At 34.6% G+C, this 15328-nt stretch overlaps 1 protein-coding gene across 1 annotated transcript; it reads left to right on the top strand.

Annotated features, from left to right (window-relative positions):
• Positions 1–1366: 1366 nt before the first annotated feature.
• On the top strand, positions 1367–4426 carry LOC112028897 (G-type lectin S-receptor-like serine/threonine-protein kinase At5g24080). Its single transcript, XM_065775270.1, has 4 exons — positions 1367–2277; positions 2398–2578; positions 2827–3280; positions 3805–4426. Exons 1-4 carry the CDS (start codon positions 1476–1478, stop codon positions 4156–4158), a joined length of 1791 nt encoding a protein of 596 aa, XP_065631342.1. The 5' UTR covers positions 1367–1475; the 3' UTR covers positions 4159–4426.
• The last annotated feature ends 10902 nt before the right edge of the window (positions 4427–15328 follow it).

Raw genomic sequence — 15328 nt, 5'->3', positions numbered from 1 at the left:
AAGCCCAAGCCATTTCAAACAAATATCAAAAGATCATAATCAAGGTTCAAGCCTTTCAAGTGCAAGCCCAAGCCATTTCATCATAATCAAGGTTCAAGTACACCAAGCCTCAAGCATCCTAAATGGACCAAGAAAAAGCAAGTGACTCAACTTTGCCTCACTCCACATTTGGTTTGCAACATCATGGTTAAGCTTAAAATTTGTTTGTTTATTCAATGTTTCTATGTCTCTTTGAATTCAAAATTTTCATGTAGCATTTAATGAACTTTGTTCATGTATATATATTAAGAAAAAAAAAATTTCAAATTTTTTTTTTCAAGATTTCCAAATCTTTCCCAAAAAAAGAGAAAAATTTTCAAATGAAAACAATCATTGGACTAGGGGCATTGAGCCCTTAAGTCATTTAAAAAAAAAAAAAAATTTCTTTGAACTAGGGGCATTGGACTTGCTAGTGGTTTTTTTCAAAAAGATCCATTTTTTTTCTTTCAAAGATTTCAAGATTCTTTAAAGTCTTTTTTTCAAAAGGGCACATGAAGATCTCTTGGACAAAACTTTTTCTAAATCTTGATGTTTAAAGGCTTGAGCAATCAACTTGTACCAAGGAATGATTAATTTCATTTTATTCATGTAAAGACTTTTGCTACTTGACTTAGAATATAAGAAGAAATGGTCTTAAAAGGCAATCAAAAAGAATCCATCCATCGGAAAATCCCAAGAATCCATGCACTTGGTCCAATTTTCAAAAATCTTTTGTTTCACATCATTAGAGCATTCATACTTTTTCTTTTAAGAGGAATTTATTAGAAGAGCTCAAGTCATTGTGCCTACAAGCAAGCATTACTAGGGATAGGAGGCCATCTTTAGTTAAACCAAATTATTTCCTATTACCTAGAATGATCATTATCTATTGCTAGCCCATTTAAGCCTTTAAACACTTAGCCTTTTTTTTACATAAACCCACTAAAATCTAAACCTAGGGTGGGAAAATTCAAAGTATGCATGCTTAAATCTCATGTTGAGGAGGAGTCGACCCGGTAGGTTTGAAGCTAATTGATAAAGCTCTCCTAGAAGAGATGAAAGACAAGTAGAGAATTCATTAAACTAAATGAGCTTTCACTTAATCAAGGAAAGAGAAATGAAATTCCATCAAGGTGAAAGAAAGCAAAATGTGCATCAAGTTTGAAGAACCTAAAATTCATCATGCTAAGAAGAGTAGAAGGTTCATTTAAAAGAAATCCAATTCACTAACCCTCGCTTTAACATACAATTTGCCTAAAACTTATAACAACTTGCCAGAATCTTTCACCAATTATTCCTACTGGCAAGCACCTGTTATATCAAATGTGACTGGGGATGTTGTAGCAGTCTTAGATGATGCTGGAAGCTTTGGAATTGTTTATGGGGAATTCTCGGATGGTGCTGTGTATGTATACAAGAATAATAATGATATAGGTGGATTGTCAGCAACCTCAAATATGACAACAAGGCCAGCGGTTCTTCGAAGATTGTCACTCGAGACCAATGGAAATATACGTTTGTATAGATGGGATGATGATGTAAACAGCTTGCACCAATGGGTGCCAGAATGGGCTGCAGTTTCGAATCCATGTGATATTGCTGGAATTTGTGGCAATGGGGTATGTAATTTGGATAGAAGCGAGACCAATGCTTGTTGTACATGTTTACCAGGTACTTCTGAGGTAGAAGGTCGTAGTCAGTGCTCGGAAAACTCATTGTTGATCGGTAAATGTGATTCACAGCATAAATATTCAACATCCGAGTTTAGGATTTCAACGGTGCAACAAACCAATTACTATTATTCTTATTTTTCTGTAATAGCAAATTATAGTGATATTGCCAAGTGTGGGGATGCTTGTTTATCAGATTGTGAGTGTGTTGCTTCTGTTTATGGGCTTGATGATGGGACGCCTTATTGTTGGGTGTTGAGGAGCTTGGACTTTGGTGGGTTTGAGGACGCTGACTCAACTCTCTTTGTGAAGGTTAGGTCTAATGGTTCAAACACACCAGAAGGCAATTCTGGGGGTTCTTTGGAAGGGTCCAAGAATGCAAGAGAGAAGGTCTTGGTTATTCCAATTGCTCTCAGCATAACAGTGCTCATTGGGTTGCTTTGTTTGTTATTATACTATAACATTCATAGAAGAAGAGCTTTAAAGAGAGCCTTGGAGAGCTCCTTGATCTTATCAGGTGCTCCATTGAATTTTAGCTACCGTGAGTTACAAACCAGGACATGGAATTTTAGCCAGTTGCTTGGAACAGGTAAGCATAGAATACAATGCTAATTTCAACAAATAGAGGAAATGAAACAGAGGGTGTTGTATTAATTATATAGTTTTTTTTATCATGCATATTTGCATTAAAGTAATGCTTCTTTTTCAGGAGGATTTGGGAATGTATATAAGGGAAGCCTAGCAGATGGGACTTTGGTTGCAGTGAAGAAACTAGATAGGGTGTTGCCTCATGGAGAGAAGGAATTTATAACTGAGGTGAACACTATTGGCTCCATGCATCACATGAACTTGGTTCGACTCTGTGGATATTGCTCTGAGGGGTCACAACGGTAAGTAATGTTCCTAGGCAGTCTTTTTTATTATAATTTTGACATAAATGTAACATCTAAAAATGTCCACTAGGTATGAAATTTCCTTTTTTTTTAAGCTTTATGAATGATATGGTTTAAAGCTGAGTGGACATTTTGAGATTTTGCATTTAGATCACCTCATAATTTAATATTTAAATAATTTGAAATTAAATTTTTTAAAAAAAATTATTTAGGATTGACAATTTATTGTTTTGCTACTTTGGCAGGCTTCTAGTTTATGAGTTCATGAAAAATGGGTCCTTGGACAAATGGATCTTTCCTTCATATAATTGCAGAGACAGGCTACTAGATTGGCCAACTCGCTTCCATATAGCTGTGGCTACTGCACAAGGAATTGCATATTTCCATGAGCAGTGCAGAAATCGAATAATACATTGTGACATAAAGCCCGAAAATATTTTGTTAGATGAGAATTTCTGTCCTAAAGTATCTGATTTTGGACTAGCTAAGTTAATGGGAAGAGAGCACTCACACGTCATCACAATGGTCAGAGGAACTAGGGGCTATTTAGCTCCAGAGTGGGTTAGTAACCGCCCTATAACTGTAAAGGCTGATGTTTATAGTTATGGAATGCTTCTTTTAGAAATTATTGGGGGAAGGAGAAATCTTGACACATCTTTAAATGCTGAGGACTTCTTTTTCCCTGGATGGGCTTTTAAGGTATCGTCTATCTGATGTCTTTCTCAACTTTAGATCAATGCAGTACTTTTGGATTCTTCAGGAAAAAACTTTTGAGACTAACTTCTCATAATCATGATAAATAGAAATGATCTTTAAGAATAATCATCAAGGTGAACATATGCCCGGTTAATCCCACAAGATGGTCATTCTATATACTAACCAGCCCTTCCATAACTATGTAGAAATAGGAGATTGTGCAGTGAGCATAACCAAATGTTCTCATCCAAACATTAGATAGACATAACAGCTTGTCTACTTCTATTTATGTGTCTATTTTGCTACTTACTTCCAAGCAAAATAGTAATCCTAATTGTGTTTTTCGGGACAACATCACAATATTGTCAAGTGACATTTGGAAGTCAATCTTCTCGAAGATGCTTCTAGCATTACCCTTAGGCACATTCATGGACTACTACTCAGTTTTTGCTAATTGCCGTAACTGATAAACAAAAGTGCTAGTTGTATGCTAATTCTTAACCATAGCAATGTTTATTTCTTGTTAGGAGATGACCAATGGGACACCAATAAAAGTTGCAGATAGGCGACTACAAGGGGCAGCAGAAGAAGAGGAACTCGTGCGAGCTCTGAAAGTCGCATTCTGGTGCATACAGGATGAGGTATTCACAAGACCTTCAATGGGGGAAGTGGTGAAGATGTTGGAAGGATCAATTGATCACATCAACATGCCACCAATGCCACAGACGGTTCTGGAGTTGATTGAGGAAGGCCTAGATCAAGTATACAAAGCAATGAAGACCGAGTTCAATCAGTTCAGCTCCTTCACGATCAATAGCACAATCCATAGCCATCGTTCATCTCAAGCTACATGTAGCTATTCCACAATGTCACCTAGATAGTAAAGGTAATGCAAAACAGATTTTTGGTCAGACCATGAAACTGGTACCATGGATTGGCAAATAGCTAAAAGCTCCTCAATATTGTGTTGTGCATACATCAATTTGATCAAATATTTGTAAACATTTTTGTAAACATTTTTGTTGCACAGTTTATGTAAAAATGAGATCATATATAAACAAGTAGGGGACAGGGAAGTGATTCTATACTCTATATTTGTACTACATCAAATTATAAAACCAAGTACACAAGCATCAGTTCAATGACCAATACAGCAAGGAAGTACAGGAATTTATTAGGAAGTAATTTAGACATCATTCTTGTTGGAAGAGCTAAAGCCAGTTAGATCATCAAAACACTTCAACCACAGCATCACTCCTCCATATTTAGACAAGTTCTTAATGGCAGGAAGAACTTCCGATGTGAGGTCAGCTGCTCCTGCTGGAATGAAAGCCACTTCCAGCTGCCTGAGGTGCAGCAGACAGTCCTTAAAAGATGTAGTCCACTGCTTCCAAGCATCTTCAAGTTTAGCCAAATTGCCTGGACTGTACTGGCATGGTGGGTTGTAAAATTGAACCCAAACATAATTTTCCCAGCCAGTCAAGTACAACTTCTTACCATGCTTGCTATATTGTAAAATAGCGGAAGCTCATATTATCAAAATTGATTGTGAAAATGTTCTAGGCTTGAGAAAGATCTCCAAACAAATAATATGAACGAAGAAAATTAATTCAAAAGAAAAATAAATACAAAACACCAATTCGGCAATAGCCTATATCCATGGGCAATGGCGAAGAAATTTCATTATATCAAATTTGGGTTAATACAAATTAGTGTAAAGGCACTCTTACAAACCCAAATCCCAAATATTCTCAAATAACTCTCTCTCACAAATACAAACCGAAGAACCAAAGCTTCACAAATACCAAATACAAATTGCACACAAACCAAAGAGAGAGGGCACAAATCAAATTCAAAAGTTGCAATAGGCCAAGAGACTGCAAAATCAAAACCAAAACCAAGTGGCAACAAAACCTCTCTCACTATTTTAAATTGCTACTCACAAATATTAAAGAACCAAACAAAAACCTTTTTCACAAATTCTAATTGCTATTACAAAAAAATTGATACTTGGAATGAATATATATATATATATATATCACAAGGAGAATCACTCCTATTCCAAGTCTCTCCAAAGCAATGTAGGACTTATATTCCTACAAGTATGCAAACTTGTTAAACCAAATAAGGACCTATTGACTCCAACACTTATATTGAGTCCACATGTCATGGGAATCCCACATGCCTATTAAATTCAAGCCATATTCTACATGCTATACACTGCCAATTGATTAATTCTCCCAATTGATAAACTAACTAGATTGTTAGAAACAATGCATGACATTTAACTCAAAATGTTGCATAATTATGGAGCTAAGTCTTCAGTATCAAGGCATAAGAACCGTGGATTTCAGTTAGCTCAATTGGTAAAGTCTCTTGTGGTGGAATAAGAGATTACCACTCTCAAAAAAGAAAAAAAGAAAAAGGCATAAGAAATTTTGAATTTTATCACATGGTTATTGTGTTTATTATTGTATTTATTCTTGCATAAGTCAATTAGTAATTACATTACTTAATTCCTCTAGTTAGTCTAAAATTGACTAAGACGTAAAATTTAGGATCTAAATTGGTAACTAAAGGAATCAATTCAAAGAAAATCTTGAAGTCGTAAAGATCAATCCATGGATGAGGAAAAGTACATGAAAAATTTTAGCCGAAAGTTCAAAAGGGGTTCGAGAAGAATGAAGCCACACATTTTCTCTAGAGAAGAGGAAGCAGAGCTCACTCGAAGCAACAAGAAAGTTAAGGATAGCCACCACGCTGATTTCAATGATGGGTCAAGCAAAGGGTCCTTCCCCTGGAATAACCAAAACTCATGGGCTCCCCCTAAAGTATCCTTCAAAGACATGCTAGTAGGATAAACACCAAGAGCTTATGCGCAGGCTTTCAACTTCTGAAACCAAATAGAGGCTGATGTAGAATCAGACAACGATGAGCATTGTGGAAATCCAAGAAGGACTTGCTACAGTGAAGTTAACCAAGGAAACCAAGCTCCGAATGAAAAAGCCTTGGTCAAAAGCTCTTATCATCAAGCTTTACGTTAGGTTTGTGGGATTCAACTATCTACAGATTAAGCTCAACCAACTCTGGAAGCCAACTAATAGACTAGACTGCATAGATCTAAGAAACGGGTATGCTTTGATACTAAAGATGATCTTGACACTATGCTTAAGAAAGACCCATGGTTTATAGGGGACCACTTCCTTTCCATCAGGCCATTGGAGCCGTTCTTCAAGCCCTTCACGACAAATGTCTCTTCAATCGTAGTTTGGGTTAGGCTCAACGAGCTGCCCATCGAACTGTATGAAGTGAGAGTCTTTAGGCAGATTAAGGAGTCCATTGGGAGGTTGTTGAAGATTGATACCCACACAACTATGGAAGCTCGAGGTAAGTACGCTAGACTCTGTATTTAGATTGATATCAATAAGCCTTAAGTTAACACCATCCTTGTTGGAAACCTGGAACAAGTGGTGATTTACAAAGGTTGCCCTTTCACCATCCGTAAGGAAAAAGAACCAGCGTCCATGATTTAGGAGGCTCTTGGTGGTCTGATGGGTAGCCCACGAATGGAGCATGAAGTTCGTTGTACTGGCCAAAGCAATGGTATGCCAGAAGAGAGTGGAACAAAGGAGGATGAAGGACAGTACGGCCCTTGGATGGTAGTGACCAAGAAAAATGTTGGACATAAGGGGACAAGGAAAGGTAATGGCCTAAAGGGCCCCACCAAATCAGTCTTAAAGTCGTTGTCTTCCCAACTATTTAAGGACAGTAGTGTTGGACACTAATGGTAATGGTGGCACCCTTCAAAAAACCAACGTAACCCCCACGCCCCCCAGATCCCCTAAGCTGTATGAGTTGGGCCTTATTAAACAAGGTGGGCCCTATTTGGCCCTTACCAACTTGAACCCTTCATCTGACCCTTCTTTGGCCCATAAGCATGGCTCCAAGTCTTCTGCCAAGGGTAAAAAAGTAATTGCTAGGTGCAAGGTCTCTAAAGCTAACCTTAACAACGCCGCTCCACTTTAGTTAAACTCTTTCTCTCCCACGTCGTCCTCTCTTCTCACTCATGGATCCATCCCTTCCCCTAACTCACCATTCAAGTTCTTGGCCTCTGTAAAAGCCAAGATGGGCCATAAACCTAAAAAGGATGGTAATCGAAATTCCTGACATTGTCATAGAAAAGATAAGGGCGAACCCCACCCACGTGATAGGGTGGTTCAACAACAAACTGAGGAAAGCATGGAGATTCATTTTCCCACTAACAGAGGAGAGTGCAAGGATAGGCCATCTTCCCATCACAAATCCAATGGGGCTTGATGCCGAACCCATGGTGGCAGTTCTTGGCAAACAGACTATCTATGGAGTAAGAAAGAAAAATAGTTTGGCAAATGATCCCACAGATCTCTCCGATTTTGATTTTATGCAAGATGAACCCAAACGAGTCACTATTTGAAAGGAGGATGCTAGAAATCCAACCCATTTCCACTTCCATAAGGGGAAACCGACACACCACCAAGATCATCTAAGTCTTCAAGCCAACATTGGAGTTCAATTTGCATTCAATGGCTCAAAAGATGGAGATGGGAGTCCTCAAACACTGTCTAACACTGATCTTAGGGAGGGGCCAGACGAGTGAGATGCTGGCGAAGATTGGATAGAATCTAAGGAAGGAGGCGGAGCTGCTCCCTCCTTTTAATGAATGTCCCACCCCCAACCATCTTCTATCCATGAACATTATAGTCTGGAATAGCAGGGGCACTCTAAACTCTAAAACCCAACTTTCAGAATCACATCTATGAGCTTGCTCAAAACTATGATCCTACAATCCTTGTGGTTATGGAAACCCAACTTGGTGGTAGGGCGAGAGAAATCATAGACAAACTCTCTTTTGACAGCGCAATACACACCGAAACAATTCAATATGCTTGCAGACTTTGGCTCCTTTGGAACTTTGATAAGGTGGAAGTGGTGCCCCTTACGAACACTGAACAGGAGATCCAAGTGGAGGTAAAGGTATAATCCTCTGACCTTACTTGGATTTTCTCTACTATTTATGCTAGTCTTAAAAGTGCAAAACGATGTATTCTTTGGGAAAATTTAACAAAGTTGCAAATTTACACAATAAACCTTGGATAATGGTTAGGGACTTTAATGAGCCTATTGTTGAAGAAGATAAATTCGAGGGTAGAGGAGTGAGTATCAATCGATCTCTGCTGTTCAAAGATTGTCTGGACAAATGCAACATGGTGGATATGGGATTCTCCAAGCCTAGATTCACCTATACTAACAAAAGGGATATCAACAATCTTATTCTTGAACAGATTGACGGATTTTTTATGAACCTAGCCTGGTGTGTGCTTTATCCAAATGCTAAAGTCACTCATCTCCCTAGGTGCCATTTGGGACCACTGCCTGGTCCTTATGGAAGCTTATCCCAAAAGATTGGTCCAGCTTAACAGGCCATTTAGATTTCAGAGCTTCTGGCTATCTGATTTATCCTTCCTCAAGATAGTTTCATAGGCCTAAAATCAAGAAATAGTAGCTTTTTGAAGATAATGAGAAATCCATATTAGACCTCAAGTTATTTTTCTTTAGAACCTTAGTAGATTGGTTGTCAGCTTTGTGCGACCAATCATTCTCTTCCTTTCTTAAATTTCTTGATTTACGTAATTTTTGTACTGGATTTGTTTGACCCCTGTACACTTCCTACAGACTAGGGCATCTCTTTTTTTATATCAATAAATCTTATTACTTATTAAAAAAAAAAAAAGTATGTAAAAAAAAAGACTTAACATCTAGCATAGACCATTCACATCCCTAAAAAATGGTTGGAACCATTGGTCAATTTCCTCAGACTTAGTAGTTGAGTGCTGGTTAAATAAAAGTTAAAAAATTAAAAAGTTATAAAAAAAATTATAAAAAATGAAAAACAACAACACTCAAATGACCTAAAGGGGATTTTATTAAAAAATAACTATAAAACCCAAACTATATTATTAGTTAGGCGACGTTTCAAACATATTTGGTTTCTAACAATTTGAGTTCTCTGCACTCGGTTTTGCTTAGTGAATTTGCACTTAGAAATCGATTGTCTTATACTCGATTTCCATACTTACTTGAAAATCAAGTGTGTCACACTCGATTTTCTCAGAACAAAATTCAGTCCTCTAAACTCGATTTGTTAGAAATAAAATTTGTTTCAAAACTTGTCTAACTAATAATATAGTTTGAGTTTTATAGTTATTTTTTAGTAAAATCCCAAGGTCCCAAACCTAAACAGTGAATCTGCTGCTTTAATTCACGCCATTAACACTGACTCAGATTTGCAGGCTATGGCTCAGATGGGCAGCAACTGTCTTCAATCTTCTCTACAACGGTAGCTCTATTTCAAGCCGTTGATGGTAGCTTGGATATGTGGACTGTGGCTCCAATCAGCGAGAATTGGCTTTGACCAAGCTCAGATCCGAAGGAAGTGGCTTAGAGAGAGAAGAGAAAGAAACTGGAAGAAGAAGAAATGAGGAGGACTAAGGAGAAAGAGAAATAAAGGCTGTGTGTATGGGTCTTGATGAGATCTCGGGTTTGGGTACTAGGAATGGGAAATGCTCCAGTTGGTTTGATTGAGGGTTGATACACTACGAAACATAATGTTCCGTTTTTGGGAGGACCAACCTGATACCCATCCACTCGTTCTTTCAAAAACATCCCTTAATGCTCAGGTTGGACAGTTGAGGTAGTTGGATGAGCATCCCTTATTTGTGACAGTTTTTTTGTTGGATAAAGCTTTATTGAATTCTGAAAATTGTGCTAGTAAAGTCGATCATTTCTTATTTGCAACTGTTTCTCAGCAAGATCTCTAGCATGAAAACAGTTTTATTAGGACATATCTCCTCAATCTTGGACATAACTAAAGTTGAATATAAATCTGAACTCTAAAACCATGATAACAATATAGGTTTCAAACATTTTTTTTATCGGTAAATAATGGAGGACAGGAAGGTGGGGTTTGAACCACAGACATGAGACATCTCCTCAATCTTGGACATAACTAAATTTGAATATAAATCTGAACTCTAAAACCATGATAACAATATAGGATTTAAACTTTTTTAACTTAGGTAAATAATGGGGGAGGGAAAGGTGGGGTTTGAACCACAGACATGCTACACTAGGTTCAAACTATTATATAAACAACTCTTATTGTACAACATATCAAAAGAATGCCCATTGAAGTAGAGATTCAGCCCAACAAGCAGATATATATATATAATTCTCACCAAATGGAGAAGAAAAATAGAGAGACAGGGAAACATTGAAGCAAAGATTATATATGGTCATGTAGGAAACTATAAAATCTATGCATGAGTTGTTGAGTGGATTAGCTTCAATAAAGTTGCAATTTGCAAATAAATTTATATGGTACTAGAAAAATTAGCACCAAAAGATGAATGCCACATAACATCAAAGTAATATAAAGAGAATGCTTTACCTGTATTATGTTCTTTGCTGTCCATGGCACTGTCCAAGGTTATGCACCAAAAAGTGCATCTGTAACCTGCAAAATTATCACAAAATAGTCATCAATCCTGAAAATGTGCAAAACACTTGGTTATCATTCTTTAAAGAGGAAAAACATTATACTAGTGAAAAACACTATGTGCAACAACTCTTTAAACTGAAATTAACAAACACTTCATCTAATTTTCAGTACATTTTGCTTGTAATAGTTATGAAGTTAAAAAAATCAGGTCTATTTGAATACTAAGGCTATGTCCTATAGGTCCATAATATTCATGCACCAACCAATATTAAATACTGTTTGGTTAGAGCATTTTAATGGAATGGGTTCAGACTTCAGAAATCATTAACTAAAACATGTAAGGGTGAGTAAGCACCAGGCTTTACTAGTAACAAGGCATTAAGATTATGTTTATGCCTCTAGTCTTTAATGGGTTCAGGGTTTAATTAGGAAGAAAATTATATAAAGATGAATCCATTTACATCACAGTGACATGATGCATGGAGATAAAAAAAAAATTATTTGAGAGAGAGAGAAAGAGCATTCAAAATCAATCTTCCCTTTGAGGCGTAAACTTCAATCAATCAGTAACAAAACCCAAAACAACAGAAAAAAAGGGCAAACAAATAATCCTCATCCAAAGACTGAAGATCATTGAACAAATGTTGTAAAAGAAAATCCTACCTTTCTAAGTCTTGAAATCCAATCTTTCTGCACATCATTTATTTGATTGAATCCAAGCTTCACCAATTCTTCTGATAATTTATCTTCTACAAACTCGGACTCAGGTATTGCAGATGAAGATTCCTCATGCCTAAGACACAAAAATCTCCATTTCTACGAATCAACCATTTATTCCAAATCCTGTGCTACGTATCCCGCAACTTGGCCACTGAGAATTTTAATGAAATGTAAGGAGAAGTAACATTTGAATTCTTAGGATATATAGAAAGCTCAACCCAACAAATGAAAATAATTGTGCTAGGGTCAGTCATGTGGAGATTTTTGTTCTATCATCCCGGCTTGCTAACAGAATGTTTGTATGAAGGTAAGGTATGTATTCTGATAAAACAAAACAAATTTAGAGCTTTATACGTCTTCACATACGCATTTAAGAAAACACAAAATTCAGCTCAAAAAACGGGGGCTTGTTCCCCTAAGTGATTATGAGAGAGCAGACTGTACTTGTCAGTGAGACGAAGGATTCTTTGATTTGACTGGTAAAAGATCATGAGTTGCTGAAGGGGTCCAATCAGCACCTAGAAGGATGAAGTTGATGACGCATCTTCGAAAAAGACTAATTTGAAGAGCCAATGAAAAAGAACAGAAATAAAGGAGGATTCCATAAGTGGAAGCTGAGATCAAGGAATGGAATGATGCCTCGATTGGTAATGTATCTTATAAAGAAGGTACTGCACCTTAAAACAGAAAGTTCTTCAACAGAGTCCTCAAGACTTTTGGGGCGAAGGCATTTATTCTCAAACAGTGGGTGCATGATGTGATTTTAAATAAAGAAGAAACAACATTCTCAAAAAAATAAAAATAAAGAAGAAACAGGGACAGTGTCTGCTGATGGAATTACCCAATATTAATAATCTTTGGACACTTGTGTGATGGCAAGTACCCTCTGCCAAAGAAATATGTTGCGGGTTCGAGTCCGGAAATAGACTCTCCAAATTTGTGAGAAAGACTACCTACCGAGTATCAACCACGCATTTATTTATATATTACTAAAAGTTGAAGTGTTGTATTTATTATTGTTGAGCCCTATTGCGTCACGTGATTCGCCACATAATTATTATTTATTATTTATTCCTTTTTTTAAAAAAAATATATAAATAGATTATTAATTTTACATATTTATCTTTATCGGTTTTAGTATCTATATATATTTCTTTTTTATTTCCAATTTCCCTATAATTTTTTTTTTTACATTCACTTATTTTTGAAATATTTACACTTTCTCCAACCCTTTTTCTTTCCTTACCTTTTCATCTTTCTACTACCCTCTACTTTAATATTTCTATTTCAATTTTCCCATTAATTTTTTTACATTCACTTATTTTTTTAAATATTTACACTTTCTCTAACCATTTTTCTTCCCTTACCTTTTCATCTCCCCACTACCCTCTACTTTAATATTTCTATTCATCTTTCCCTTCATCTTCCTTTATTTGTCTCTTCTTATCCCTTCCCTCTTATTATAATTTTTTCACTCTTTTCCATTCTTTGCATAGTTTTCTCTCACAAAAAGGTTCTCTCTCTCTCTCTCTCTCTCTCTCTCTCTATATATATATATATAAATATGTTTTGGTGGATGTTTATTTTTTATTGCATCTCTGCTTTAGGTTGATAAATTTTTGTGTTTTTAAGAACTCTAATTTAGGTTGATACGATATTGTTTGTGTTTTAAGTTATTATTATTATTATTATTTTGCTCTTTGATTGTTAAATTTTATCTGATTACATTATAAAAAATTAAAGATAGTAGATGAAAATAAAATAGTATACAATCATATAGCATAATTTGGATAATTTAGTGTTTATTGTTATATCTTTTAATTTTTTTTTTCTTCTCTTCTATTTTACTCAATATTTAAATTCAACCACATCCTTCTTATCATTAAATTATTTAGTATTTTCTCTCTTTTTGTTTTAAAAAATAAAAAATGTAATATTTTACTTAAATTCAAATAAAAGAAAATTATGCTCATCAAATTGTACTCATTTTTTTTAACACTTACACTTTCTCCAACTTTTCTCATTCTCTTTACCTTTTCAACTCCCCAAACATTCTACGTTGATATCACTCTTGCTCTTTCCTTTTATCTTCCTTTATTATGTTTCTTTTTATTATCATCCTCTTAGTATAAATTTGTCATTCACTCTTCCATTCTTTACATAATTTTCTCTCACAAAAAAGTGGTTATTTCCCACTCTTTCTCCCTCAATTTTTTGGTGGATTTTTATTTTTATTTTTCTTACATCTCTATTTTAGCTTGATAAAGTTTTGTATTCTCTAGAACTCTATTTTGGTTGATGGGATTTAGTTCTGTGTTTTAAGTTTTTTTTTTTTAATTTTTTAATTTTTTTTATGACTTTGATTGTTAAATATTATCATATTGCATTACAAATAATTAAAAATAGTATATAAGAATGTACTATAGTTATATTACATAGAATTATTTGGATAAGTTAGTGTTTATTGTTATGTATTTTTTTTTTCTCATATCATTTTATTTAACATTTAAATTCAGCCACATCCCTCATATATATCATTAAATTATTTATATTTCCACTCCTTTTTTATTTTAAAAAATTTAAAATATAATATTTTGCCTAAATTAAATATAAAAAAATTGTCCACATTAAGTGGAGTAATGTAAGGGAAACACTCATTCTCACACCCAATGCGTCAAAGGAAGAATGAAATACACAAAAAAAAAAAAAAAAAAAATCAAGTTAGAAACACTAAATTTAAAAAAAAAAAAAAAAACTAATAATGCATATATTTAATGTCATAGAATCATATCAAATTTTAGAAAACAATAGGTGTCAATGGAGAGAGAGAGAGAGAAGAGAGAGAGAGAGAGAGAGAGAGAGAGAGAGGAGAGAGAGAAACCAATACAAAGTAATAAAGATTAGAAAAAAAAAAACAAACAAATGTCAATTAGTAATCGTTGATTGGAAAACAAAGAGCTTATAAGGAGAAGTAAAAAATAAAATAAAGATTATCGTGTGGAAAACATTAAAAACTTTACAATGTAGTAACATAAACCATTAAATTCACTTAAAAAATTAAATCAACAATCAACAATTAAATACAATCACAGTATTAAATTTAAATTTAAAACTAATCAAACTCTAACTATGGAAACCATATTAATCATAACTAAAAAAAAGATGTTCTCTGATAGTAGTAGAAATTACATAAGAAATAAAGTTAGAAAATTTAAAAATCCATTTTTTGACATTTCATTTAACCTTATTTATTATATATATATATATATATATATTAATAATTTTCATACACTATTACTTTTGAAAATTTAATGAACAATGATACCTCTCATTTATCATCTTTGTTATGCAAATCATCAATTAGAAAATATATGATAATGGTAAGAAGCGTTAAAAATGAGATCACTAAAAAATATATATAAAATTAATTAGCCACTATCATTATGGAGTAGTAGTCTATAATCTTACGAATCCAAAAAAGTGAATATATAGAGTTTTCTTAAAGGTATGTGTAAAGATTCACTATATATGTGTTTGTGTGTGTGTGTGTGTAAAGGTAAAAAAGGTATATTTAAGGTTTTTATAAACTTAAAAACTAATGAAAAACCAATGATTAATAACTAAAATTATAGTATTAATAAAATATTGAATGAGACCATCCTAAAAAATATCATGTGCGATGCACGGGTATATGACTAGTTTTTATAATTGCTAAGGTAAACACCATTGTCACATACTATAGAAAGTTAGTAACTTTTGTAATTAGCTTCTTATGCCTCCAACAGTAGCTCTAA

The sequence above is a fragment of the Quercus suber genome, unplaced genomic scaffold (assembly GCF_002906115.3).
Source record: "Quercus suber isolate HL8 unplaced genomic scaffold, Cork oak 2.0 scaffold_108, whole genome shotgun sequence".
NCBI lineage: Eukaryota > Viridiplantae > Streptophyta > Magnoliopsida > Fagales > Fagaceae > Quercus > Quercus suber.
The sequence above is the reverse complement of the archived record's forward strand: the minus strand, read 5'-3'. Positions and strand labels throughout refer to the sequence as shown.

Bases quoted from the DNA above. Each gene is read 5' to 3' on its own strand.
- LOC112028897 (XM_065775270.1), top strand. From the start codon at position 1,476: ATGACAACAAGGCCAGCGGTTCTTCGAAGATTGTCACTCGAGACCAAT. The intron at 2,278-2,397 runs GTAAGCATAGAA...CTTCTTTTTCAG, and splicing joins TAGCCAGTTGCTTGGAACAG to GAGGATTTGGGAATGTATAT. The intron at 2,579-2,826 runs GTAAGTAATGTT...CTACTTTGGCAG, and splicing joins TGCTCTGAGGGGTCACAACG to GCTTCTAGTTTATGAGTTCA.